The 27,601-nt window shown below is 38.0% G+C and overlaps 3 protein-coding genes and 1 long non-coding RNA gene across 4 annotated transcripts; 2 read left to right on the top strand and 2 right to left on the bottom strand.

Annotated features, from left to right (window-relative positions):
- Window positions 1-2,154: 2,154 nt before the first annotated feature.
- On the bottom strand, window positions 2,155-3,360 carry LOC110746907 (NDR1/HIN1-like protein 13). Its single transcript, XM_021947134.2, has one exon. It carries the CDS (start codon window positions 3,214-3,216, stop codon window positions 2,413-2,415), a length of 804 nt encoding a protein of 267 aa, XP_021802826.1. The 5' UTR covers window positions 3,217-3,360; the 3' UTR covers window positions 2,155-2,412.
- Window positions 3,361-7,395: 4,035 nt separating this feature from the next.
- LOC148293721 (uncharacterized) lies at window positions 7,396-10,521 on the top strand. The gene is made up of 2 exons (XM_088254233.1): window positions 7,396-9,175; window positions 9,361-10,521. The coding sequence occupies exons 1-2, from the start codon at window positions 8,008-8,010 to the stop codon at window positions 9,399-9,401; spliced, it is 1,209 nt and encodes a 402-aa protein (XP_088110359.1). The 5' UTR covers window positions 7,396-8,007; the 3' UTR covers window positions 9,402-10,521.
- An 11,942-nt stretch (window positions 10,522-22,463) lies between these two features.
- Window positions 22,464-23,387, top strand: LOC110747347 (PLAT domain-containing protein 3). Its single transcript, XM_021947539.2, has 2 exons — window positions 22,464-22,624; window positions 22,719-23,387. Exons 1-2 carry the CDS (start codon window positions 22,544-22,546, stop codon window positions 23,199-23,201), a joined length of 564 nt encoding a protein of 187 aa, XP_021803231.2. The 5' UTR covers window positions 22,464-22,543; the 3' UTR covers window positions 23,202-23,387.
- Window positions 23,388-24,040: 653 nt separating this feature from the next.
- Window positions 24,041-25,009, bottom strand: LOC110747656 (uncharacterized). Its single transcript, XR_002525252.2, has 2 exons — window positions 24,592-25,009; window positions 24,041-24,231 (listed from the first exon to the last, which is right to left on the bottom strand). It is a non-coding gene; the product is annotated as an uncharacterized LOC110747656 (long non-coding RNA).
- Between the last annotated feature and the right edge of the window lie 2,592 nt (window positions 25,010-27,601).

Genomic DNA, 27,601 nt, shown 5'->3' with positions numbered 1-27,601 from the left:
TCTATGTTAACTGGAACAGCCAGCCAGCCAGCCAGTCAACCAGCCAGCAAGGATACATATGTATTGGAAAATGTTTACCATCTCTAACTTCACTTTAACTATGTTTTTAAGAATAATTAAAAGACACAGTGAACATATAAAAGTAGCTAGAGTCAGCTTCACACCAGTAAAGATCGCCTATGGAATATTATTTAATGGGCGGAGATTACTGAAATGAATCTTGTTATAATTATGGGTTTATACAAGTTGGATATGATCTGCAAGCACAGATTAAGCATTTCAGAATGAGATTAAACAATTATTGTTGCTTGCTATGAGAGTTAATGAAAACTTAATGACAAAGATAGAGAAAGCATCAAACTAATGACAATTGCAACTTTATTAAATTCCATAATTAAAAAGGAGAACAGAGGGCATCGAGCATGGCTCCAACTGAGCATGTGCAGCAGTGCAAGTCCAGGAAAGAAAAGAAAGAGGTGGGGGAGGGAGAGGTCTTTTGGGGATCTACATAATTAGTAAGCTGTAAAGTATATTTTCAGGAGAAAAAGAAGAATGGCCTGCTCTTGTTCAACACAAACTAAAGTTTCCCTCCTTTTGTCCAACACTAGTCTTTTAAAGTACCACCTCTCTTTAAAGCTTTTTTTAATTATGCAACAAAATAATATGTTCTCTTGCGGCCAACAAATAATGTTCTTCTGTATTTATATATATACTTTGGCACATCTTCCATGGAAGTCTGATCATTCATGCCAAAATCAATAGAAATTTTGGAGTGAATTTTCATTATTTATTAAACCCCAAACATAACGATATAATTATTTTGTTCAAATTCATGTGTGTGAGGATGAAAAAAGTATAAACAAATATAGAGCAGCTGTGTGTGTTCATCACTTTCTCTCCCCATATGCAGAAAGCTAAAAAAATGGTTAAAATACATAGGAGGATGGGAAGTCTGCTAGAACTTGATTTTTCTCCCATCTACTGTCTTCTAGAGCTCATGTAGAAAGTCTGATGGAGATTCTCTTGGTTCTCTGTACTTTAAGTTGCTCGTATCTGTTCAAGCGCACTTAGGCTTAAAAAAAAAAGGAGAAAATTTTCATGATTAACTAAATAGAGAATTTTTCAAGCGCATTTTTTGAAGCATCATTTGAAGGCCATTAACAAGTAGGGTTTTAAGGGGATAGACCTAGGCGGATAGGGACGGGGGGCGCTCTATGAATGGCGAGGTTCCTGCTCTTGCTTGCAATTTAGCGAGTATGTCTACTCTGTTAGTCTGACGACTAGACTTGTATGCGTAGAGAGACTCGCCTAGCTAATACCCTAGGCTATTACCTGATTTTTGTTTGTACTTGTTCGTTTCCTCCTTACCAATAAAATCCTACCGCTTCTCATTAAAAAAAAAAAGTTGAGAAATAAGGCATGCATTACAGTTAGTGTTGGAATCGAATTTGGGCTCAAAGGTTGAAGGCCTGATGACCCCATGGTTTTTCAGGCCATTGGTAATTTGGTATACTCTGATGTCGTAGAAAAGATTAAAAAATCAGCTCATATGGAGAAGGTTGGGCCAGCATTTGGGCCTAGGTTTCTGCCTAGTTTTGTAAGTTTATTTTTATTCATTAGGTCTGTTAACTAATGACACAGTTTTAAATAAACTGAAAATATTTGTCTTAACATTTGAGATTGAAGACCACCGTGAATATGAAATTGAGTTCCTGATTTTTTTTCTGTCATTTGTTAGGGAGGGCAGGGGAAAGGGAGAGTATTATATTGGGTTGCCTCAAGATTGTCTCCTATGTGAATCGAATCTGGATGCACTTGGGGACATGAGGAGAGTTTGACCCACTTTTCCATTGTGTTACCACCTCATGTGCGAAATTGAGTTCTTGATTGAGCATGTCAAACCCAAGGTCTACAGAGAAACAAATTATTCTGTTGCTTCTGCACTTACTTTTCTTCTTTTTTTCGTTCCACAAGGGAGGTCAAAAGGGAGGAAGAAATTTGATCTCTGATATTTGGTGTGAAAAAAAATATAAAATATTGTTTACAGCAGCTATAGTTATAAAGCTCCTGCCTCTGCTTCCGCACTTGGCTTGAATTGATGTAACATTTTTCTTTTCACAATTTGATCAGTATCATGGCAGCTCTTTCTGCACATGCTATAGCCGTAAGAGAAAATTACAAAAAAAAAAAAAAAAAACAACAGAAAAGACGCATATTTAAGCATAAAAACATAGGCCTTTCCTTTCTGATTAAAATAATGAATTTAAAATGATAATCGATAACCTTCACATTCAACAACTAATATCACCACCACAATTAAACAAGGAAATGAAAATTAACAAAACGGAAAAAAAAAAAAAAAAAGGAACAAGAAATTATTTCGCCACCACCTTTACCATGATCACCATTTCTTTAGCCCTTGAATTGAGCTTCACATGTTTGGTCCAGAACCCTTGTGCCCTTCCCCAATGTACTCACCTTGAAATGGCATTCAACTTCGGTGTCCATATTCCATGTCTTGATAAACCCTTTCACCTTCACCGAAAGGTCCATTTTCAAAGCCAAAGACACACGCACCTCTGAATCAGTATCTTCCATGCTCTTCTCCACGTCCCGAGGCAACGGCCCCTTTGATCCGTCGAGAACAAGCTTTACGGCGGCGGAGTCATCTCCTCCTTGGCTCTTTAATGGAAACTTTCCTTTGCCAAGGGTTTTTTCCTTGTACATAAGAGAAGCCCCTCCACTATTTGCATAATCTATGCCATGTCCATTTGGATTTTTCACTTTCACGGACACCTCATATCCTGGATGGGAATTCTTGCCAGAAGATGATTTTGATTTGGGGTTCTTCACGTGGACATGCGTAATCGAAAAAGTAGGCTCTTTAGGTTTCTTAGTGAGGGCCAATGCAAGCAATGTTAGGCCAATTACAAGGCATATGAAAAACACAATGGCTCCAATAACTAAGCAACGAGTCCTGCAGCATGGGGACTTTTGCTTCTTTTTTTGGGGGTTGCCGTGACGCTCAACAAATAGGGCATTTTCAGGGGGTGGCACACGGTAGATTTGGTCTTTAGGGATTTGGATTACGTAGGTTGCTGCTCCGGGGAAGGGAGGCGGGGCGAGGGGTACTATCTGCGTCTGTGGCTCTGACAAGGGTGGGTCCTCATTGGCATCATCGTCCGCTGCTGCGGCAGGTTGGCCCCGCTCCTCCATTGTAGAATGGGGAGCGGATCACAAATGGAGAGGTGGTGTGGAGAAGGTTGATAATAAGAGAGAAGTTTGATTGCATGCATGGGAATTGGGAGGAGGTGGCATGTAAGATTGATTGGAGAATTGAAGGGTGAGAAAGGAGGGTGGGAGGTTACAACTTACATAACTAAGAAAAGAAAACTTAGTGAAACATTGAGTACAGCCCTTAGGCACCTATGATTCGTCCAATTTTGCATCCTATTTTTGGTGTTTTACTTGGTCAATGTAGAAGGTACTTAAGATATGACACCCTTTTGTTTGTTGCTGCCATGATTTTTGCATATTCCTTGTATGGTATGATCCTACCCTAAATTGTTGTTGTTTTACAATCTATTTTATGTCTTAATTGTTGCCTTGGTGAGTCTGCGGGACGAACCTATATCTATGGTATTAAATATATCTCCATATATACTTGTGATCTCATCCGTCCATATCAGCTAGTGTTTACTTCTTAGTATTGGGTTTGAAATTAGTCTCACAAACTAAGCTCAACTTTCATGGCGAAAGTCCCATCAAACCTCCTCAACACCCTAACCCAAAACAGAACAAAAAACGAAGTTATTGAACGTGTTTACCGGCGCCATTAGACAAATGAGAATTTCAGGGGTCCAAAATGCATGGAATGAAGGATTGGATGAGGGGGTGGGGGGAGGCTTAATTTATAGGAATCCTTGCTATATTAGTAATTTATTTGGGATGTCGATTTATGTCGTATAGGTCGTGCACATCTAGGAGAAATTATAGAATAGTACGGTATCACCACGTCAGCTGGTGATACTTCCACTCAAAATTTGCCATGTGTATTATTTTTATAAGAAATAAACTATTTGTTCCAGCTGGATTTGAAACTCCAATTTTACCCTTTAAAATAAAATTAAAACAATTGATAGAAATACATAGAAAGTGAAAACAATCCCTTACCATCACAATGTTCATTTAAATGTCAAGTGAAAGCAACCCCCCTCTGTCTTTCCATTACAAGATGTTCATTTAAATGTCACAGTAGGGTTTAGGGTTTACTCGATGTTCCTTTTATTAAAAAAAATGTCAGAGTAAATGAGTATTTCAATATGATAATGATTAAGGCCTCTTTGTTTTAATAAGGACCCATTTGCAATAATTAGATATCTTGCAGGGGCTTCCATGGGTTCAAAAGAAGTTGCAATTTTAGGGAGAGAGAGGAAGGACCGGTGGAGTGACCAAATTGGTTATAATACCTCCAGGTCTAACACATACAACATGATTGAAAGACTTGCTATGGGTTTGATGCTTGCGGGATTGAGTAAATTGCTATGCACGTTATAAACAAATTGAAATGGGATTTGGGTCTTCTTCACCGTATTGTTTGTGGAAGAAAAGAGCTTGCTTTGGCACAATTGGAGAAAGGGCAATGATAAGATGTGATCTGATTGCAAATATACAGAGACAAAGGAATGGAATAAGAGGAAGGGGCGGCAACCATGGGAGGCATAGCGTCGGCAGAGGATTGAGTGCGAGCGATTTTTGCTGGGACAATTTCTCTGCTAATATTTTTTTAATTTCAAAGGGTAAAATTGGAGTTTCAAATCTAGCTAGAACAAAAAGTTTAATTTCTATGATATGCATGACTTCTCTTCTCTATATGCCACTTTATTTAGTTAGCTATTCAACAGTTAAAAAATTAACACCACATTTTTCTTTTAAAAAAACTTAAAATAGGAATTAATCATTTTCTTTAATGAGTTCTTCCCCAAATCAACATCTTTTTTTCTCATTATGGGCTTCTTTTATTTTCTTATTTTTCATTTTCATTTTGATGTTTAAGACCCTACTTCCATTCCATGTCTCAATAAAAAAAAGTACAATGGAAAGAAGAGATTGAGCAAATTGAAAAATATATAATTCTTAATAAACAAAACTGCAACAAAGAACAACAATATTTCAGAGATATAACTTCTGCTAGACCTGGCATTTGTGTCATGTTTGCAGTGTTTGTGTCAACCCGTTTTTCTTAACGGGTTGACTCGACACGACCTATTAAGAAAATGGGTGGAAAATATCAAATACGAACTCGACCCGTTACAACTCGTGAATCACACGACACGACCTGTTTCACTCGTTAAGAATAAAAGCAATTAAAAATGAAAACTGAAAAAAATTATAACAAAAAAGAAACCATCGTGCTTTGAATCTGGGTATTTCTTTTTTGAGCCAAAGACATTCCATTAAACAGCCAACAACAAGAGAGAGAAGAAACTAAGGAGGAAAAAGAAAAAGAGAGATATGAAAGGAAGGAATGGGAGATTGCAGGTGATATGATAACTGGTTGTATTTGATCAATTCATGTTCTCATGACATTCCATTCAAGATTAGTCTTCATATATACGCATAATATTTCACATGAAACCCAGGACCCTTTTTCTTAAAGGGAAGGGTGATGCATAGGGTATTTAGGTAGGCAAACATGGAGTATGAGATGCAAAGCCAGGGAAGTCAAATAGAGCTTAATTGTATGTGAAATTGTGACTGATATTTCTTGGCTTTTAATTAGATTATATTTAAATGCTTGGCATGTAGAAAAGATAAGTCAAATAGATTATTGTAGAGGAAATCCAAGTAGAGGATCCGAAACCCATTTGGATAGACATATTCTACAAATTTTGACCTGAAAAACACTCAATAGTTCCATCAGAGACGCTTGATGCAGAAGACCCATTTGCAACCGATATGAGGGTGTGTGGGAGATGGAGGAACGAGAGACAAAATCTCATTCTGTTACAAGGCATTGATTTCTTCAAACATTGCAACACGTCATTCTGGACTCTTGGAGGCCTGAGAAAAACAAGTGGGTTCCAGGGACGGTCCTAGGATTTGAAAATGACATGGGCTAAATTCAAGGGCGAAGTTAGGAATATTTGTAGGAGTAGGCTAAATGTTGAAACGAATCCAATGATTGATATATTTTTTTAGACTATGTTTAATGGATACCTTTTTTTTTTGGGGGTAAATTATAAGCTCTTTTTTGTTACCAAAAAAAATTTATAAGCCCTCTTTTTCCAATATATATATATTTTCTTTATCATATTTAGAACTTTTTTTTTTTATTCTACTGACATTTGAAACAGACAAAAATCTTGGAATTATTGACAATATTGTTGAAATATTTGGAAGGGATTGAAGGGAAACAAAAAAAACAAAGGAAAGCTACACATGTACTGGGAAATATTTAGAAGGAATTGAAGTAAAAATAAAATAAAAACACATATCTCATCCAACACACACATCCTTTTCTTTATTCTATTTCCTCCTCTCCCCTTTTTTATTCTATTTCTTCTCTCTCTCCGATTGTTTATCATCTCCCCCTCTATTTTTTATTCTTTTTTCTTCTTCCTCTCGGTTCTTTCTTCTTCTCAGCCAGTTGATTGCCTAGGCTAGACTACTAATTTAGTCCCAAAAAAAAGAAATTCCCTGGGCTATAGCCCAGGTTAACATGTTCATGGGACCGTCCCTGGTGGGTTCAACATTATCAAGCACATTTAAAAGAGCATGAGAAACCGGGTAGTGAATAGTGTCATCGGTTTGGGTGATGCATAGGGTATTTAGGTAGGCAAACGTGGAGTATGAGATGCAAAGCCAAGGATGAGCAGACAGTGGATAGTGAATAGTGTCATCGGTTTGGTTTTTAGGGTAAGTAATGCCATCACGCAGGCGGGATCGCATGGGATGAGCTGATAGTGGAGGTGGAGCTGGTTCCTTAGTGTCAGAAGGAGTGGTCAGTGAGCCGTGGAGTGGTGCATGCATCAACAAGTGAATGGGCTGGAGAGGGAGCTGACCCAAGTGGCTTCAGAGATGGGGGCCGAAGAACTTGATTCGATGCAAACATGAGAAGAGTAGGATTCATGTGTGGATTAAATGTGAAGAAGGACATAAGGTGGGGGTGGGGGCTGGAACCTGTTAGCATACAACCCAAACCACCAGATTGTAACTCATGAGTCATTACATTTAGTCACGTGTCTATTAGTCACCATTTTAGTCAGGTGTATGTTAGATAATGAGCTGGCAGGTTGTTAGGTTTGTTAATTAGTTTGTTAACTTAATTTACGTGTTAGTTAGCTAGAATATATAAGTCTTGTATTGTAAGCTCTAAAGTAATTAATGAGAAAATCAGCTTTACCATATCTCTCTCTCTCTCTCTCTCTCTCTCTCTCTCTCTCTCGTTCTGTTTCTATTGATCTCTCTCGATTCTTCTAAGATCTCAAAGCTTGGTTTAAGGTCATCAATGGCTTCCATGAAGAAAGCTTTCATGGTATCAGAGCTCTAACTCTGCATATCTTGATCGATCTCTCTCTGTTACTCATTTCTTTGCTTCGTTTCTCTCTGTGAAATCATATAAGGTTCTGCTTTCTTCGAAGTCATTTCGTACTCTCTCTTCGTTTGTCATAGCTTGTTGTTTCTAATCAAATTGATCTTGCGATTGAGTCTTTTTGCTCTGTTTCTTTCTGAACACGGCCTGAATTTCTGATTTCTGAATTTCTGAATTTCTGATTTCCCTCAACCCTAATCTTTGTTGAAAATGGGGAAAACCTCCGTTACACCTGTTGATTTGCTTCATAATGCCTCCAATTATATTACTCTGAAGTTGGATGACACGAATTATATGCAATGGAGTTATCAAGTTGAGAAGTTTCTCAGGGTTTATCGGCTTTGTGGCTTTCTTGATGGCACGGTTAAGGTGCCTACTGATCCCGACGGAGATGATATCTCAAATGGGAAGCAATGGATACTGCTATTTTAAACTTAATTACTGCAAGTCTCTCAGATGATGCTTTTTCTGAGATGATGAATTGTAAGTCTGCTTCAGAGGCTTGGACTACACTGCGAGATCGTTATTCTTCAATTTTTGAGCTAAAGATCATGCATCTTAAGAATACTTTGCATGGACTGCAAAAAGGCACTGACTCTGTGGAAGTTTATTGGAAGAAGGTTCGTGCCGCTCGACAACAACTATCATCTGCTGGTCATCCTATTTCAGATCAGGATATGATTTTGCTTCTTCTCAAAGGCTTACCTATGGAATACAATCACTTCAAGTCTCATATCCGTGCTAGACTAGTTCGTGTTACTCTTCCAGAGCTGCGTGATCTACTCCTAGAGGAAGAGAGTGATTTGGATGCTGCTACTAAGTCCTTTACTCCTCCAATTATAACTGCTATGGTTGCTCAAAAAGGCACAGTTTCCTCCTCACCACCTGTCGCTCATGGTGATAATTTTCATTCTGGTTCTGTTGATCAAGGAGGTGGTAATCCAAATTGGCAATCTCACTGGAATAGACGTCCAAACTATCGTGGTCGTGGTTCTTGGTCTCGAGGCCGATCGTGGAATAATGGAGGGCGAGGCAATTCTTGGCATAATGATGGGTCATGGCATAATGGCAGCAACCCTGATACTATCTGGAATGCTTCAACCAATCAATGGAATCATGGTGGTCAGTCTGGAAATTCTCATGGTCAATGGAATCAAGGTTCTGGTCCATGGCATAACAATGCTGGTTCATGGCATCATAATAGTGGACCATGGCATCAAAGGAGTAACTCAAGGTCTTCACCTCAATATTTTGTTTCTCCAAACTCCAGCCCTGGTGTTTTGTCACCTTCTCCTACAACTCCACCAGTTCCATCAGCTCAATCTACTTCAGCTACTGACACATGCCAAATCTGCCTTCAGTTTGGTCACACAGCTCTAAATTGCCCACATCGAGCTAATTTCTCCTATCAAGGCACGCCTCCCTCTCCTGCCTTCATAGCTCTTACTGCAACTGCTAGTGGTTCATTCTCATATCCAAACATCTGGTTAACAGACAGTGGTGCTACAAATCACATGACTTTAGATCTTCGACTTCTCTCCAACATTACTCCTTCAACCTCCACTGATAATGTTACTATAGGTAATGGTACTGGACTCAGTATTGCTAATGTTGGTAGCTCTTCTCTTGTCTCTGGTCATCAAGTCTTTAATCTCCCTGAGGTTTTACATGTTCCTAATCTGGCCACTAATCTACTATCTGTTCATTGATTTTGTCTTAATAATCACTGCCAGATTTTATATAATGCCTTGTGGTTCCAAATTCAGGATCTGAAGGGGCAAATTCTGTATCAAGGCAAGTGCAGTAATGGTCTTTATCCACTGCCAACAAGAATCTCTCCCATTTTACCTCACTTGGTTGCTTTTCATGGACGAAAAGTTTGTCATACTTTGTGGCACTATAGATTAGGCCATTGATCGGTTCATAATTGTATATCATTTTGTACCCTTCTAGCTTATGATTTGGTTATGTTTTTGAGTTAAACTTGTGCTTTTAATCCTTTTTGTGTTTATCTTTCAGTTCATTGAGCTTTAGGTAATAATGATGGCTTTAGAGAGCATAATTCATGCAATTCAAGCATGTTAAGGCCTAATTTGGATGAATGGATGAAGAGCTTAAAGACAAACTCATTTTGGCTACAGCCCCCTGCCAGTCCAGTTCCGTAGGTCATATTGCAAGCTTTGTTTCAACAACCTACATAGCTCGAATGAGGCCACATTCTTCATGAAAGTTGTTCCAATTGGTGTGTACTATAACATATCCAAAATTCAGCCCCATTGGATAAATCTGGAGTCCGTTACCTAGCAAACACAGAACCATGCTCAGGATGGATCTTATCAGCGCGGAAAATGAGTTATCAATTTGTTTCGGCCTTAACTTCTTCCTCCGACCTTGGATTGGCCCAAATAACATATGGCTGGAAAGAAGACATTCTGAACTTCAATTTTGAGTGCTTAAAGTCCTAATTTGATTAAGAGAAGCCCAAGTTGTAAGCCCTTGAAGTTGCTGGTCATGCTGACCTCAGCATGTGCTGGTTGGATGCTTGGTCATGGTGAGCTAGGTATGAGCTATCATTTCTGGTTGGAAGCTTGGTCATGGTGTCATGAAGATGAGCTAGGGCTGCTGGTGGGATCTATTGGTGAAGTGCATCAACCAATTCAAGATTTTCTAATACAAGTGCATCACCCAATTTAGATTTTCTAATACAAGTGCATCAACCATTTCAGATTTTATAAAACAAGTGTTGTATGCATTAGCCATATTGAATTCAGATTTTCACTTCCCCTAGGCCTATAAATAGGGAAGTTCTCTAAGCTTGTAAACACACCCCAAGGGGGGGAGCTCTCAAACACTTCTCTAGAGCTCCCTTCCCTTCTCTCCCTCAAATTCTCTTAGTTTCTCTTTCTAGTTTTCAATTGTTGTAATGAAATCTTTTGTGTTGAAATTTTCCTTAAGTTTTTCTTAGTTCCACTTTACTTTTCATTATGTAAATTCTTTTCTTTAGTCTCAAGTTTGATTAGTTTCCAAGTTTCAATTATGGTTCATGTTCTTATTCATTATGCTTATAAGTTAATATGCTAGTTTGAATGATTGATCACCATTAAGGCTTGCATGTTAGCTATCTTGGTTTGAATTAAGAGTATACACCATGCTTTAATTCGAATTGAACTATGAATAGGAAGAGTATGTATGGACATTCGACAACAGGGATTAGATACATGCTTGGTTGTTTAAATTGTTCTTCTATGCTTAATGGGTTCCTAATGCTTAATTTTAGGTTAGACAACAAATGATCAAATTAGGGAATTAGGAACACAAGGTTATGACCACACACCATGGCTTAATCATACATTAGCTAGAATCAATCCGTTAATCTAATTGAACTTGGGAACTTATCTGCTTGAGTTAGTTATTTTCTTTCTTCCTTGTTTTATTTATTTCCTTTCTTTTTTCATTTCTGTTTTGTGTAGGAAAAATGAATTGGATCATTCAATCACCAATCCTCGTGGGATCGACCTCGCACTTACATATGCTATACTACCAAACGGCTCGTGCACTTGCGAGTATCACAAGTTGAGGATGCAACTGAATCCATTTTGGTGCAGCTGTATCTACGCAATAGCCATCCATCTCATGATATTACCAATTCTATGTTAGCTAAAGCTCAAATTCTTCTTTCTCCTAGTTCACCACATGCATGTAGTTTTTGTTTACAAGGGAAGATGTGCAAACAACCATTTCCATCTTCACATGTTGTGTCTCAAATTCCTTTTGAAGTGATACACTCGAATGTATGGGGTCCTACTCCTTATTCCTCTTTGCATGGTCACAAGTACTATGTACTTTTTCTTGATGAGTGTACCAACTTTTGTTGGCTGTTTCCTTTAATAAAGAAATCAGATTGTTTCTCTACTTTTGTTCATTTTCTTGCCTATGTTCAAAATCAGTTTGCCACTTCCATTAAAACTTTCCAAACTGATGGTGGGGGTGAATATGTCAGCACAGAATTTCAGACCTTTCTTAGTTCCAAAGGCATCTTACATCATAAGTCTTGTCCTTATACTCCTGAGCAAAATGGAAGGGCTGAAAGGAAACATCGACATTTAGTTGAAACAGCTGTTACACTTCTCACTACAGCTGCCCTTCCTTCCAAATATCTCTTCCATGCCTTATCCACAGCCAATTATCTTATTAATAGAATGCCCTGCAATAATTTACGTATGCACTCTCCTTTCTCTAAACTGTTTCATAAAGAACCAGATATTAATCTGTTGAAGGTATTTGGCTGTGCATGTTATCCTCTATTACGACCCTATACTCAATCTAAGGTGCAACCTAGGTCTGAACAATGTGTCTTTTTGGGATATACTTTGGATTATAAAGGCTATCTCTGCCTAGCTCCTAAAACTGATCGCATTTACATCTCTCGACATGTTATCTTTGATGAGGACTGCTTTCCTTTTAAGAGTGCTTCTTGTTCCTCAGTTCCTACTAAACCACCAGATTTAACATCCTCTAAACCTTATCTACTCTCTTCCCCTTTATGTGTTACTCATAGACTTGATGATTTTCCAGCGGCTACTTCTTCTACTAACACATTAGCATTTCCAGTACCTACTGCAAGGGAAATTGCTTCTTCTGTTGATGTTACTAATCCTTCTACTAAGTATGTACAGGCTCAGCCACCAGACTTTCATCAGGTATAAGACGCATCTTTCACTCCGTCTGCCTCATCATCTTCTTCTGAGCATACTGTGGATCAGTCACCAGCTGCTTCTTCATCTTTATCACTGCATTTGGTTGTGGATCTTCCTGCTCTCCCAGTTAATTCTCATCCTATGCAGACTCGTTCTAAGTCTGGGATTCTCAAATCTCGACATGGTTTCTTGGCTGCCAAACCACCAGTTACTCCATCTCCTCTCTATGAACCACACACTTATTCCCAGGCTACCAAGGTTCCAGAATGGAAGGCTGCTATGGAAGATGAGTTTCAGGCTCTTCAAAAACAGCATACTTGGACTCTTGTTCCTTATCACCCTTCCATGAATATTGTTGGTTGTAAATGGGTGTTCAAAGTCAAGAAAAATGCTGATGGTTCCATCTCTCGACACAAAGCTCGGTTGGTTGCCAAAGGGTTTCATCAAGAGGCTGGCCTTGATTATGAAGAGACATTCAGTCCTGTTGTCAAGCACTCTACAGTTCGATTGATCCTTGCTTTAGCTGCTCAGTATCATTGGTCTATTAAACAACTTGACGTGAAGAATGCTTTTCTTCATGGTGTTCTTCATGAGGAAGTTTATATGCAACAACCTTCGGGTTTTGAGGATTCTACTCAACCTCATCATGTGTGCCGGTTATTAAAGTCTCTTTATGGGTTAAAACAAGCTCCTCGAGCTTGGAATGAACGGTTCACTACTCATTTGCTCACTCTTGGTTTTGTTCAATCCTTGGCTGATACATCTCTCTTTGTTCGTGCATCTGGGAGTGATATGCTTGTTCTTCTCTTGTATGTCGATGATATTCTCTTGACTGGGAATAATAGCGTCTTGATTCGGCAGACCATTACAGCTCTTAGCCGTAAGTTTGATATGAAGGATCTCGGCAGATTAACCTAGTTTTTGGGGCTTCAAGTTCAGTATACCTCTACAGGTATTCATGTTAATCAATCTAAATATGCTACTGATCTTCTCCTTAAGGCTGGGATGACTCAGTGCAAGCCTTGTTCTACACCCTGCTTACCTACTACCAAGTTACTAAAGTTTGATGGAACACCTTTATCTGATCCTACCCTCTATCGAAGTTTAGTAGGAGGACTTCAGTATCTTACCTTCAGGAGGCCTGACATTGCATTTGCTGTGAACACTCTTTGCTAGTTTATGCATGTACCCACCGATACACATTTTGTTGCAGTCAAACGTGTGCTACGATACTTGGCTGGTACTCTGACGCATGGCATTCATTTTACCTCTGGTGACGTTCATCTGCAAGCCTACTCCGATGCAGACTGGGCAGGTGATGTCAATGACCGTCATTCCACAATAGGATATGTTGTTTTTCTTGGTAATAATCCGATTGCTTGGTGTGCCAAGAAGCAGGGTACAGTTTCTCGTTCCTCAATAGAGGTTGAATATAGAGCTCTTGCTATCACAGCTGCTGAGTTGTCTTGGCTACATCAACTCCTCCGCGATCTTCATGTGTTTCTTGATCGTCAACCTATTCTTTGGTGTGACAATATTTCAACATTGGCTCTTGCTAGCAATCCTGTGTTTCACGCTCGCACTAAGCATTTCGAAATTGATTTTCACTTTATCCGTGAGCGTGTTACACGGGGTGATATGTTGGTTTCTCATATCCCTAGTAGCAATCAGTTGGCTGATATATTTACTAAAGGTCTCCATACTGCTCAGTTTTCTTATTTTCGCAATAATCTAATGCTTAGCCCTCCAAGCATTAGCTTGAGGGGGGATGTTAGCATACAACCCAAACCACCAGATTGTAACTCATGAGTCATTACATTTAGTCACGTGTCTATTAGTCACCATTTTAGTCAGGTGTATGTTAGATAATGAGCTGGCAGGTTGTTAGGTTTGTTAATTAGTTTGTTAACTTAATTTACGTGTTAGTTAGCTAGAATATATAAGTCTTGTATTGTAAGCTCTAAAGTAATTAATGAGAAAATCAGCTTTACCATCTCTCTCTCTCTCTCTCTCTCTCTCTCTCTCTCTCTCTCTCTGTTTCTATTGATCTCTCTCGATTCTTCTAAGATCTCAAAGCTTGGTTAAGGTCATCAATGGCTTCCATGAAGAAAGCTTTCAGAACCGACGTCAAGGTGGGAGATATGCGATATTGGAGAGTCTTAGGCCTGGAGCGTTTGGCCTAGAGAGTTTGGCCTAGAGAGGCGCTGGCAGAAGGAATTCTAGGCCAAGGGGCGGATTCCGCGAGAGATGGGCTTGGAAGGGCACAGATGTGGTCAGACCTGTAGGTGGAGCCCCCAGGTTCTTAGCGTGCAGAGTGAAGGGGATTGGACAAAGAGGCCACATGGTGAAAGTCCAGTGCAACATAATACGGGGATGATGAGACCTACAAAGTTTCAAAGGGAAAACAATTTTCGTTAAATAAAACATGGCGAGAGGTACAGACATGGCCAGTGAAGGGTTCGATGCAGAGATAACCTTTATGGCGAGTACTCAAGGAACACAAATTCAATGGTGTGATTGCCAAGTTTACTTTTTGTGTAGGCACCAAGATATGGGTAATAAGAACACCCAAAACCTCGAAGGTGAGAATAAATAGGAGGTTGGTAGGTAGGCTAATGTCCCCATTTAATTTCATTTTGGTTTTAATACACAAAGAGATTGTGATTTATTACCAATCAGAAAATCAAATCTCTACAATGTAATTAATTGTTACCAAGAGGTGTGGTAACAATTAGAAAGGGAGATGATACCAAAGGGGGGTAAAAGTGACTCAAAACAGACTTTCAGAGTTAGGATAAAATGCTGGATCATTTGGATAGGCTATACTTGTTCAATGGCACTAAATTTTGGATATGTTGTAGTCGACACCCATTGGAACAAGTTTCATAAAGACCTTTACCGCATCCCACACTGGAACATGGTGATCAAAAGCCAAGAAGTTGACCTATGAAAATGAACAAAACCAAAATTTATATTCAATAATGCACTTTTAGCTCATATTTCTTCCAACCAAGGTAAAACTTATAAAAACACAAAAAAAAGAAAGTAAAAAGCTATAAATTGTCAAGAACTAACTCAAAACATTGGGTAAATGACATAATAAATCATGGATAAAAATGAACCCAACAAAGTTCCAAAACTTATCTTTTGCTAGTCCTCGAGTAAAACTAAAACTAGAACAAGGCTCAAAACATTCTTTCTGAACATTTTCTGAAGAGAGAACGATTCATGCACATGACGTAAAAGTTTGGCTTTTTATCACAAATTGTCCCTGAGGTTTGCAAAATTATCACCTTCGTCCTTAACATTTTTTGTGACACTAATGGTCCTTAAGGTTACCCTCCACACATCAAAATGCTCCATGTCGTTAGCTTCCGTTAAATTTTTTGTTAAATTGCTAACGTAGCACATGTGTGGAGCCCACACATCCAATGATATAGAGCCACATGACTTTAAATAAATTTTAAAACTTAAAATCCCTTAAAAAAAACAATTTAAAAATATTTAAATTTTTTTAGGAAAAACAAAACCCAGTAGCTATCCCTTAACCAACACTTTGCCACCAAACCTCACCGGCAATTTGGACACCATTAAGGATAGTTGCAGGCTTCCTTTTTTTCCCTGAAAAAACTTAATTCTTTTTAATTTTTTAAAAATGTATTTTAAGTTTTAAAGAGGACAACTTTGGTGAGAATTGAAGTTGATTTTGTGCTTAGTATGGTTTTCGAAGTTGTGTGAAAACTGAGGTTGGGGAATGAGTTGCATTTGGCTATCACACTACTACACATGAGCATGTTGTGTTTTGAACTTTGCCGCCTTGTGAATGATGTCTAAACTGAGCTTTCTTGTTAAAACTTTTAGGCTTTTTATCACAAATGGGCCCTTAGGTTTGCAAAATTATCACATTTTGTCCTTAACCTTTTTTTTGTGACACTATAATGGTCCTTAAAGTTACCCTTCATACATCAAAATGGTCTCTGCCGTTAGCTTTCGTCAAATTTTCTGTTAAATTGCTGACGTGGCACATGTATGGAGCCCACATATCCAATGGCATAGAGCCACGTGGTTTTAAATAAAATAAAATATATTTTAAAAAGAATCACTCAGAAGAGGGCTACAATGCATCCCTCAATAATAAACATGATAATAGAGTTAAACCATAAGGGACTTACTCACAATAGAGAGATGAAATTGTCACCAGGCTCCACCGCTTTGACGAGTGCCCACGTCAATAGCTTCTTGCTGTGTGAATCTAACTTCACCCCCGCCGCCACCGTCTTCCCACCACCACCACCGCCTGCTCCGGTCAACAACTTCATTTCACCACAGGCTGCCTTCGTCTGATGTCATTTCTTTCCCAGAGAAATCAGTCACTCCAATGGAACTGGCGTTTGTTAGTTTGTATGTTCTGTTGAGAATTGGAAATTGGAAGTTGGAAATTCGGAAATCAAATCCTGGTCAGTTGTTGGGTGGGTTGCAAATGGTGCCCATGGGGAATGGGGGAGAAGAAAATGGGCGGTTGCGAACTGGGGTTATGGGTTTGTGTGGGGGGTGAGGGGGGGTGTGTGGGTGAAAAAAATGAAAGGGAAGAGGGGACGAGAAATCTGGGAAGGGGGGGGGGGGGGGGGGGGGGGGGGATGGGTGTGGTTTGGAGTGTAGGGTGGTAGTCATGGAGGAATGGGAGAATGGAAGAAGAAGAAAACTGCAGGGGATGGGTCCCTAGATTTTTTTTTTTCTTTTTGTTCTTTTTTTTTTGTTCTCTTTTTCTTTAATTTTTTCAAAAAGAATATAGTTTTTAATTGATAGACTATTGGATGACATATTGTTGATTTAGACGGTAGGGGGGAATTGGCAATAAAAATCAATTCATATACTCAATTTTCCAAAAAATAGTTGAGGGTGCAAATTGAAAATAGCGTAAAAGTTCAAGGGGTAAATCAATAGTAAACCCAAGAAACAAACTTACACTAATAATAAAATGAAATAAAAAGTAAAATATAAACCGTGCCAGTTCCATGACAATGGCGCCAAAAATTGTTGTATTAATAATTGGCATAAATTAATGTGTTAATCATCCAATTAAAAATACTCGCAAGTGTACGAATCTATTGGAGTATATATTTGTAAATACGAGATCGTTCCCACGAGGAATTGGAGGTTTAGATGTAAATCCAGTTTGAGTACATATAGAATACTTATTTAACACAATCACAAAGGTAAGATACAAATCGAATACTAGGAAAGAGTATAGAAAGGTGAGAGAAATGAAACCAAAAGAAAACACAATTAGCATTTTGTATCACTCTTGTATCACCATTGTATCCTCATTTTATCACCACGGTACCACCCGTTTATCACCTTTGTACTGTAGCAGAGATCAATCGCTTTTTGGCAGAGGAGAGAAACGAATTTCCTCTGTTGAGCTTCGACCTCTATTTCATTTTTGACCTGTAACTTTCCAACCACTAATCCAAATATTACGTTCTTTATATGGTTGGATTCAGCACGGAAAAATGAAGAACCTAGCGTGTGACAAATGTCAAAAACAGATACAAAAGTGAGCAAAATTTAGTGAAAATAACACTCAACATTTCAAACAATACACATAGAAAACAAAAGGGGGGTTTTGATTCAAGTGAACTAATTCTAATGCTTAAAATGTAACCGAACTCTAATTTTAACAAGACCAATATAAATGATTATCGAAGTGTGAAATTAAAATGATAACGAACACTAGTATTTCCGGAATCCACCCTAAACAATCCTACTCATGTCCATGGACACTCAAGTTATGAACTCTAGATGCATTGATGAAGATGTTCGCAATCAATACCAGGTTTAGTGGCTCAAGACGCTTGATTCTCTCTAAAATAAGTAAAGTGCATGTTTAGTGCTACAATACTCGTGCTTTCCATACAATCAATCTAGGTGTACTTCGATTTAATCATATGAAAAACCCATTAAGATTGAAGAGAATATGAACATCACAAGAACCTTGATAGTATGGTGTTTACATTAGGCATTCAAGAAACCAATTCACATGGATGATTCTTACTTCATCCATTAGTTACTTAGGAAAACATGAAGGTACATATAATCCCAACAATCCAAGAAGCATGCTTTAAAGGGTAATTAATCAAAGAAAAAAATACATCAAGGATAGATTATTTCAGTAAAGAGGAATTCATTATTTGTTAACGTTATCAAGAAACCAATTCACATGATGCTCACTTAGAAATGATTCAATCATTTATTGCTAACTAGAAATTATGTTTTTGGGTATCTTACACACTTTAGCTAGATGCATACAACCTAAGGTGATCAAAGGAAGCAAACATATAGCATATGATTAATTTAGTGAAAAGGAATTCATCAACAACATCTAGAAATCCATTAACTCAAGCATCAAAACAATAGAATAATCATGTTTAAGGCTTCAACCTAAGCCCTAGCTATAGAGTTTAGTTCCTCATACTTATAAAAAATGCAAATTCAAAATATAACTAGAAAGAGTTTACAGATTTAGTAGAGATGAAGGCATAAAAGCCTTCAATGGTGGAATGGTTTCTTCTCCTTTTTGGTAGCCTCCTTTGCTTGGCTGTTCCTTGCTCTCCTCTTTCTTTTGTTTCAGACAATGCAAGTATCGAATGATGAGCTAATTTCCTCCCCCTAGCTGCCTCTCTCTCCCTTGCCAACTCACTAACCCATAGGATACTTCACCTTTTCCTGAAGCTGGGTAGGCTAATGTCCCCATTTCATCATTTCATTTTGTTTTAATACACAAAGAGAGATTCTAATTTATTACCCATTAGAAAATCAAATCTCTACAATGTAATTAATTATTGCTAAGAGGTGTGGTAACAATTAGAAAGGGAGATGATACCAAGGGGGGTAAAAGTGACTCAAAATAGACTTTTAGAGTTAGGATCAAATGCTGGATTGTTTGGATAGGCTATTCTTGTTCAATGGCGCTAAATTTCAGATATGTTGTAGTTGCCCATTGGAACAAATTTCATGAAGACCTTTACCGCATCTGAGCACCAAAACATGGTGATCCAAAGCCAAGAAGTTGACCTATGAACATGAGCAAAACCAAAATTTATATTCAATAATGCTCTTTTAGCTTATTTTTCTTCCAACCAAGGGCTAGGTGTTTAACCTTAATTAAAGCCAATGTTTCTAGAATCCCTAATCATTTTTTCTCATGTTTTAAATGCCCTCCCCAAGTAGTGAAAGAAATGAATTAGAGTTGTAGGAAGTTTTTTTTGGGGCAATGATAGGTTGAACCCTATCTCTTGGAAATATGTGTCTCCCCAAGGACCTTGGAGGTTTAGAGGTTAGAATTACTAACCATTTTAACCTTGCAGCTTTAGATAAGCTTGGTTGGAAAGGCCTCACTCAACATTTTAATTGGTGGGTCAAAATTGTAACTCAAAGTACCTAAGAGTAGTTCCAGCGAGTTAGTTTTGCAAGGGCAAAAGCGAGTCCAAGTTGGGTTTAAGCTCTCCAGTAATGAAAGGCAGCCTGGGCAAAAAAGGGCCCCATTTACCCATGTAAGCCCAAAGGCAAGAATTGCCTGAGCTACTATCTGAGTTTGCTGATGTCATGCTGACATTAGCGTGATGTCAACAACCAATTTAAATTCAAATATATATATCAAAAAATTCAGAATTTTTTTTTTCTATAAATACCTATCCATGTTATTCACTTCCCACACCAAAACTCCATACAAATTTCTCTCCTCATATCTCATGTGAATAGTGCTTGCCTTTACTTGCCATGACAATAGGTGAAAAAGCAAAATAAAAAAGGGCAGGGCAACACTATTCACATAAATAGTGTATGCCTTTATTTGCCCTTACCCTTTACTATAGCACCATAGATGAAAGTGCTCTAAGACAAGAGAGTTTCTTAACCCTCCAAAAAGAGATTCCAGAGCACCAAAGATCTTACTTATACTTAAATAAATAAATAAAGTTTCATATTTCATTACCAACAACTCTTGGGACAGAAATAAGCTCATGCAAATCTTGGGGTTGCTCATCTACTTTTTCCTCTCTTCCTGAGCCAAACCATGATTTTATTGGGTGGCTGTCTCAGTTACCTTGCAATGCTCAATCTCAGGAGTTCGATCATCTTTCCAAGGCTATCCTAATTTGCTGGCAAATTTGGGAGGCAAGAAACAACTTAATTTTCCGTAGTACCCAACCGCACCCTACTAGATGTGTTCATGCTGCGGCTGTTGTGGGTCTGGATTATTGGCAACAAAATCACATTGTGAAACCTAAGGCTTCAAGCCACATGGTCATTAAATGGAATGCCCCCTGTTGGTTGGATCAAAATTAACTTTGATGGATCAGTTCAAAATCTGCAAGGCATTACTGGTTTTGTTATTCGCAACAGTGATGGTCATGTCTTACTTGCTAGTGCAAACAAGTTTGGTGAGACTACCATTAATGTGGCTGAATGCTTGACGTTAAGGGATGGTCTTGCTCTTGCCCTTAATCGCAGGTGGCGTAAGATCATTGTTGAAGAGGATTCCAAGCTTATTATTGACAGTGTGGTTAAGAAGGTTTCGATTCCATGGAGTATCCAACAAATTGTTCAAGATATTTTGCCGATGAGTTCCTATTCTATTCGTTTCCAGCATGTTTTTAGGGAGGCCAATTTCACTGCAGATTTTGTAGCTAATATGAGCCATGGCCTCTCGACTTCTGTTGTTTGGGAGCATGGGTTGCCTCTCTCTGCTGTATCTCCCTTCTATTTTGACCTTTTTGGACTTCCTTGTTCTAGAGGTTTTATTTTTGTAATTTTCGTTTCAGTATAAATATATAAAAAATACAAAAAATAAATAAAAAAACAGCTCCGTCCAAAGTTGCAACTTGCAGAGCCTTTTGTAAAAGTAAATGGCTCTCTCCAAGTAATAATGGAGATGCGACCAAAAACATAAGTGTACAAGGAAAGTCCGCTTTCTCGTCCTTTAGCTGGTGCACGTTCCAAAATCACATTGTATGTTTTGTTTTCGTGCTGAAAAGTTTCAAGGCCAATGTGAAGGTTGTGATGCGATGAGGGGAAAAAAAAAATCTTTCCCCAATTTAATTTATTTTATTCTTTCCAACTATTCTTTTTTATTTTTTTTGGACAAAACTACTCATAAAATTTTCATATTCGATTTTTGTTATTTCGTCATACTCGATTGACAAAATAACAATTTTTCCCTCCTAATTACTGAGGAAACCATTTTCTTTCCTCGTCTTATTATTTTTTTCAGAGCCCTATTTTTTTTTTTTTAAGTACAAGCAACAGTCTAAACCACAGAGGATGAAAATTTCTCTCACACACACAACTATGATGTTGTAGGGATTTGAACTTGAGACAGCTAATCTACAAGTTAACACCATTTTTCACTTAACTAGACCCGTATGCAATAGTTATGAATTTGATAGAAAGGAAGAGTCGATTATGCATAAAATAATATAGAGATATTTTGTCATATACCCATTCTTAGCATTAAAACTATAAATAAACCATACATCATTTAATTTCTATAAACAAAGGCAGTTTTGTAATTTAAAAGAAGTTAAAAAAAAAATTGTAAATACCACGAGGTGTCCCCACACCTGAAGGGTGGGATTAATCCCCGCTCGAGGTTCGGCTTGCCTCTGGCCACAAGTTCTTCCAACAGGTTTCGAACCCCTGCCATTGAGGCACTAGGTAGTTCGCCAGTTGGAGGTGGCAGTTTGCCAACCGCATCACACCTTATGGTTGTTAAAATCCTCTTTGTTATGTTGTAAATAAGCTTTGGGTGTATTTCTAAAGTCTATTTTATGTATGGTATTTTTATAATTTGGGCTCCTATATTGGGTGTAATTGTGAATCTTCCTAAAAGGTATTCATGTTATTTTAGCAATCATAAAAATATTTAATATTTTAAGCCTCCACTTTTAGATGTAATTAATACGTCATCCGGGTAGTTAAATGAAATTTTCCTAAAACGAACACCGAGTCTGGCCTTGTTCTTATCTTGTTTTTATCCTCATCATTACAAGGTGGCAAGTGTTGAAAATAAACAGGAAGATATGGGCCAACCCTTGCTGGACACCAAATGACCAAATCATCCCCAACAGACATCGACCTGGGCCAATACACAAAAATAGCACGTGATTTTTTCACCCCCGAAAAAAGAAGATTAGCTAATATCATTTCTACTATAAAAAAGCCTCTATACATCACACTCAGCAAAGCTTCACTCATGGCAAAAATGACATCCCACAGCAACACTCTCTTCTTCTCCCTCCTTCTCTCCCTCTTCCTCACCCTCGCTTTCTCCGACGTAATTCACCTTCATCTTCGCTTTCGCCTTTCGTCGTTTTCTAATTAAATTTATTTTTTATGCAAGCGATATTTAATTTAATTTTTTTTCACAGGACCCGGATTGCGTGTACACAGTCTACGTTAGGACCGGGTCGATCTTAAAGGGCGGGACGGACTCCAACGCCAACGTCCGGCTCTACGACGCTTATGGCTACGGGATCGAGATCCGGAACCTCGAGACCTGGGGCGGGTTGATGGGCACCGATTACAACTACTTCGAGAGGGGCAATTTGGACATTTTCAGCGGCCGCGGACCTTGCCTCCAAGCCCCCATCTGCGCCCTCAACCTCACCTCCGACGGATCCGGCTCCCACCACGGCTGGTACGTCAACTACGTCGAGGTCACCTCCACTGGGGCCCACATTCCTTGCAGCCAACAGCTCTTCACGATCGAGCAGTGGCTGGCCACCGATACGTCCCCTTACGAGCTCACCGCCGTTAGGAACTACTGTAACTCGGATGACGGTGTCCAGAAAAGGAGTCATACTCACCGCATGATCCGGTCCGGTTCGAGCGGTTTGGTTTCTGCTGTTTAATAGTGGGTGTGTTTGGATGCGGGTTTAATTAGTTTCTGTGTAAGCATAATCTGGCTGTTGTGCTTGTTATGGTGATTAGTACAGTAGGGATATCGGATTATCCATGCTGTTCAGTTGAGTGGTGCTGTTAAGTTTCTAGACTATATTTGGCCAAATAAAGAAAATTAATTATGGGGTTTATTATTATTTATTAGCATACTAATTTGGATGAGCCCTGATCTGCGAAGTTTAGTAATGAGAATGAGACAGGTTGTGGATTTGCAGGAAATTTTATAATTGGGTGATTAGGTGTCGGTGGGATCCGGCGAAGAAAACTATTCTGGCAATTTGTCGTGGTTGTCTTAAATAGTCATTAATGGCATCTAAATATCAACCATGATTAATCAAAAGGAATCGACCAAAAAAAAATCACAAAAATCACAAAAAATCAAAAGGAATATGCATAATTCGTCCTTTAATGTTGTAAGGATAATGGCTTAGTCAGCCACTAACTATTGGAGTCCACACAAGGAAAATGGTGAAGCTTGTCTGCCACCATTCACATTAGGCCCGGGCACGGTCCGGTTTGGACCGGTTCTCAGGCAAAATTGGGACCGAAACCGGTACTGTTCATCGGTCCGGTCCGGTTTGGATTTTAACAAAAATACCAGACAAAACCGGACCAACCCGATCCAGTTTTGATCCGGTTCGGTTTCGGATTTTACGGTTTGGGCCGATTCTTCAACTTAATTGAATATTTTTTTGTTCTTAAATTTTTTTAAAGCTTCAGCCCAATTGATATTTAAAACCTTTTGGGCCTAATTATTACCGATTGGCCCAATTCACATTCACACTGCAAATTGAATGAATCCATCAAGCATTAATACAATTTTTTGACAAAACAACAAATAGCAAGCATTAATATAAAACTTAAAACCTAAAAACAAAACAAAATAAAGCAAATTTAATTACAAACAAATTACAGAAATAGAACACATTCAATTTTCTGCAACATCTTCAGTCTTTCTTTTTATCCATGCTACTTCAGTACCTGTTTCAAAGAGCAACAAATTGTCAATTGTTGTAATGTTATTTTCTTTTTCTGAAAAATAATGAATGAGCTTCTCTCCCATCTAAAGTTTACAACAACGTTCAAAGATTTGCATGCCACTGAGGAATGATATCAGGAATAAAGAACAGGTATGTCAAAACACAACAGGAAAAAATCGAAAGAAGAAAAAGAAGAGAATCAGACCTCAGTAACATCATCAGCCCCAAATCATAGAAAATATCAATACCATATCAGAAGAAACAAATGAAACCAAAAGTGAAATAAACGCACCAAAATGGATAGTTGACCAAAAAAAAATACAGATCTGCACAAGGGATTGGAGAGATAAGAGACGCTGACCTGCTTTGGACTGGGACTTAACCCAGATCTCCAAGAACTTCACCCAGATCTACAAGATGAACACATATATGTACAGAGAAACAAAAAATGAAGAGAAAAAAAAGAAGAGAGAAATACAAAAACAGAGTTGCAAAGAAAAGAGATATAGAGGGAGAGAGAGAAACATAAAACCAAGAAGAAAAAAAATCAGAGTAATAGAAAATCAGAGAAAGAGAGGAAGAAAAAAAGAAAATAAAGACGAAATGAGAGGAGAAAGAATAAGAGAGAAGAAAGAAATAATAAGAGGGAAAGAAGAAAAAAGAACTCAGAGGAAAAGAAGCAGAAGAGAGAAGAAAGAAAGAAGAAAAAATAAGTTGAGGAACCGAGAGGAAAAGAAGCAGAAGAGAAAACAAAGAAAGAAAAAGTAAGTTGAGGAAATCTGAGAGGAAAGAGAGAGAGGGCGTGAGAGAAAGAGAGTGATGTGAGATTTGATAGGATTAGGATATTAAAATATGGCTTGTTGGACTTAGGCAATGGACTTGGGAAATTTGGGCTTTTTGTTGGTATAATGAAATAGTTGGGTTTGGGCCTAAAAAAATTTCACAAATATATATATAATATATAAATATATAAAAATTAATTCTTATTTACTTTACATGCAGTTTAATATTTTCGCATATACCTTTCATTTTACAACACATTATTAACACGAATACTCTCGTAAACCAGTTGAGTTACCTGAATAAAGAGATAAGTTGTCCATGCTTTCTTATCTCACTACTACAAAAAGGGCAAAAGACGACCAGTAAACAACGACGGTAGATCAAAAAACTGTCGTTGTTTTTTAAAAGACGACGGTAATAGAAACCCGTCGTAGAAACATACTTTAAACACCTAAAAAACGGCACACGTATAGATATTTTGAAACCACGACGCACCAAATTAAAAAAGCGTCGTCTTATTACAAAGGTATTTTCAGAGTTAAAATCTGAACCTAAAAACAACGACTGCATTTATGAAATCACCGCCGTAGAAAGTAAAGACGACGATATAAAAATAAGACGCCATGTTAATTAATTAATAAACACGACCCAATTTTCTTAGTCAGCGACGCATAAATTCAAAGGAATCTACGACGGTTAATTACAAAAAAAATCGCCGATTTAAATTAGGGAGTTTCACTAAAACACCCAAAATGGGGGCTGAAATTATAAAAAAACCCAACACCCAAAACACTTTATAAACACACCCAAAATCCATCATCACACACACTCAAAACCCATTTATAAACACACCCAAAAAATATACAATTGTTTATTTTGGGGTTGATTTTGGGTGTGTTTCTATATTTAAATAGTGCGTGGGTTTTTTTTATAAATACATGTCTAGGATTGGGTTTATTTATAATAATCTATTTAAATTAAGTTACCACGACTGTAAATATAAATTTATCGACTTTTTAATTATAATATACTACGACGGTATCCATAACTCTACTGTCGCATAATTGTACTAACCACGACAGTTTGTTAAATTAACGACGTACAAATTTTATGCCATTATTCGTCTATCATTACCAGAATTAACTCTGTTCCTCATCATAATCGAACCAGAATGAACAAAGGCAATGTTTTAGAAGTGGATGATGTGCCAATTACTCTCACAAGGAGTTTGAGGGCAAGAAGCTTGTCTCAGCCGCCAAGGAAGGTCTCAAGCTTGATGAGAGTGAAGACGAGGCAAAGAAGAAGGAAGAGTTGAAGGAGAAGTTTGAGGGACTCTGCAAGGTTGTGAAGGATTTTTTGGGTGACAGAGTGGAGAAGGTTGTGGTGTCTGACTGTCTGACCGTGCTGGACTGCCAACATGGAAAGAATCATGAAGGCTCAAGCCTTGAGGGATAACAGAGCGGCTGGGTACATGTCGAGCAAGAAGACCATGGAGATCAACCCAGAGAACCCCATCACGGAGGAGCTGAGAAAGAGGGCTGATGCAGACCTTGTTCTCCTTCTGTGCAGAAAGACAATTTTTTAGATGATGTGTGCGTGTTTGTGTCTTTCAGATACACAAACGCGCACACACATCAACATCCAAACTGAAAAATGAAAGCGAGATGAGACAGAGAGGTGATGTGCCTCCAGAGAATTGAGAAAAAGTTGAAACCCTAATTGAAAAATGAAGACGACAGAAAGACAGAAAACCCATTATTTATAAACAAATCTTATATACCACGTCGGTTTTTTAAATTATCGACGTTTATATATAACATACACGTCGTTTAAATTTAAAATAAGGTCGTATAAATTATTTAACAACAACGCTATATAAAAACGACATTGTAATTTTTTGGAAAATTAATTTATTGTGTAATTAAAAAACTTACACGTCGGTATGAGTAATTAAAACGACGTGGTATTAATTTTTCACGTCGTTATTATTGAATATAAGGTCGTTGGGTAAATTGGAAAATGACGATTCATCTTTTTTGAAGAAACATGCGTCGTGTAATTCGATTTAAAAACGTCGTTTCATTAAAACATATCGTCGTTTAAAGTAATATTATAGGGCAGTGTTAACAATAGCGCCGTATAATGTATCATACTAGGGCGCATACTATTAATAGCGTCGTTGTTATGAAACGGTTTTTTATTATTTTAAACTTTCACCTTCCTAACCCATACTTGCACTGTTTCCAAACCCGAGAAAAACTTTCAAGCTTTTCTCATTTTTCATTCTCCACGAACTGTTTCAAACTTTCAAGCTTATCTCCTCTTCGTCTTCATCTCTGAACTGAAACACCAAACTCCAGAAGAAAGCTTTCATCGCAAGCAAAGGGTAAGCATTTCTGGAAGGATTTTTGTTTCTGTTTTGCATGCGCATATCATTTTCGTTTTTTTAAATCTTTTTACATTTTTTCTTTCCAAGTTTGATAAAATTTGCAGACAAAGATGAAAAGTTTCCAAGTTTGAACACTACTCTGGTTCTTTTACTTCAACTAAATAAGACGACGGTGGCTTGTTATTTACGTGGTTAGATT

Source organism: Prunus avium, chromosome 6 (genome assembly GCF_965620075.1).
Source record: "Prunus avium chromosome 6, drPruAviu1.hap1.1, whole genome shotgun sequence".
Lineage (NCBI taxonomy): Eukaryota > Viridiplantae > Streptophyta > Magnoliopsida > Rosales > Rosaceae > Prunus > Prunus avium.
Note: the sequence above shows the minus strand (reverse complement) of the source record. Positions and strands in the feature narration are given on the sequence as shown.

Excerpts from the sequence above, each read along its gene's own strand:
- LOC110747347 (XM_021947539.2), top strand. The coding sequence starts at position 22,544 with ATGGCAAAAATGACATCCCACAGCAACACTCTCTTCTTCTCCCTCCTT. Across the intron at positions 22,625-22,718 it reads TCACCCTCGCTTTCTCCGAC|GACCCGGATTGCGTGTACAC; the intron begins GTAATTCACCTT and ends TTTTTTTCACAG.
- LOC148293721 (XM_088254233.1), top strand. The coding sequence starts at position 8,008 with ATGGATACTGCTATTTTAAACTTAATTACTGCAAGTCTCTCAGATGAT. Across the intron at positions 9,176-9,360 it reads CACTGATAATGTTACTATAG|GATCTGAAGGGGCAAATTCT; the intron begins GTAATGGTACTG and ends TTCCAAATTCAG.
- LOC110746907 (XM_021947134.2), bottom strand. The coding sequence starts at position 3,216 with ATGGAGGAGCGGGGCCAACCTGCCGCAGCAGCGGACGATGATGCCAAT.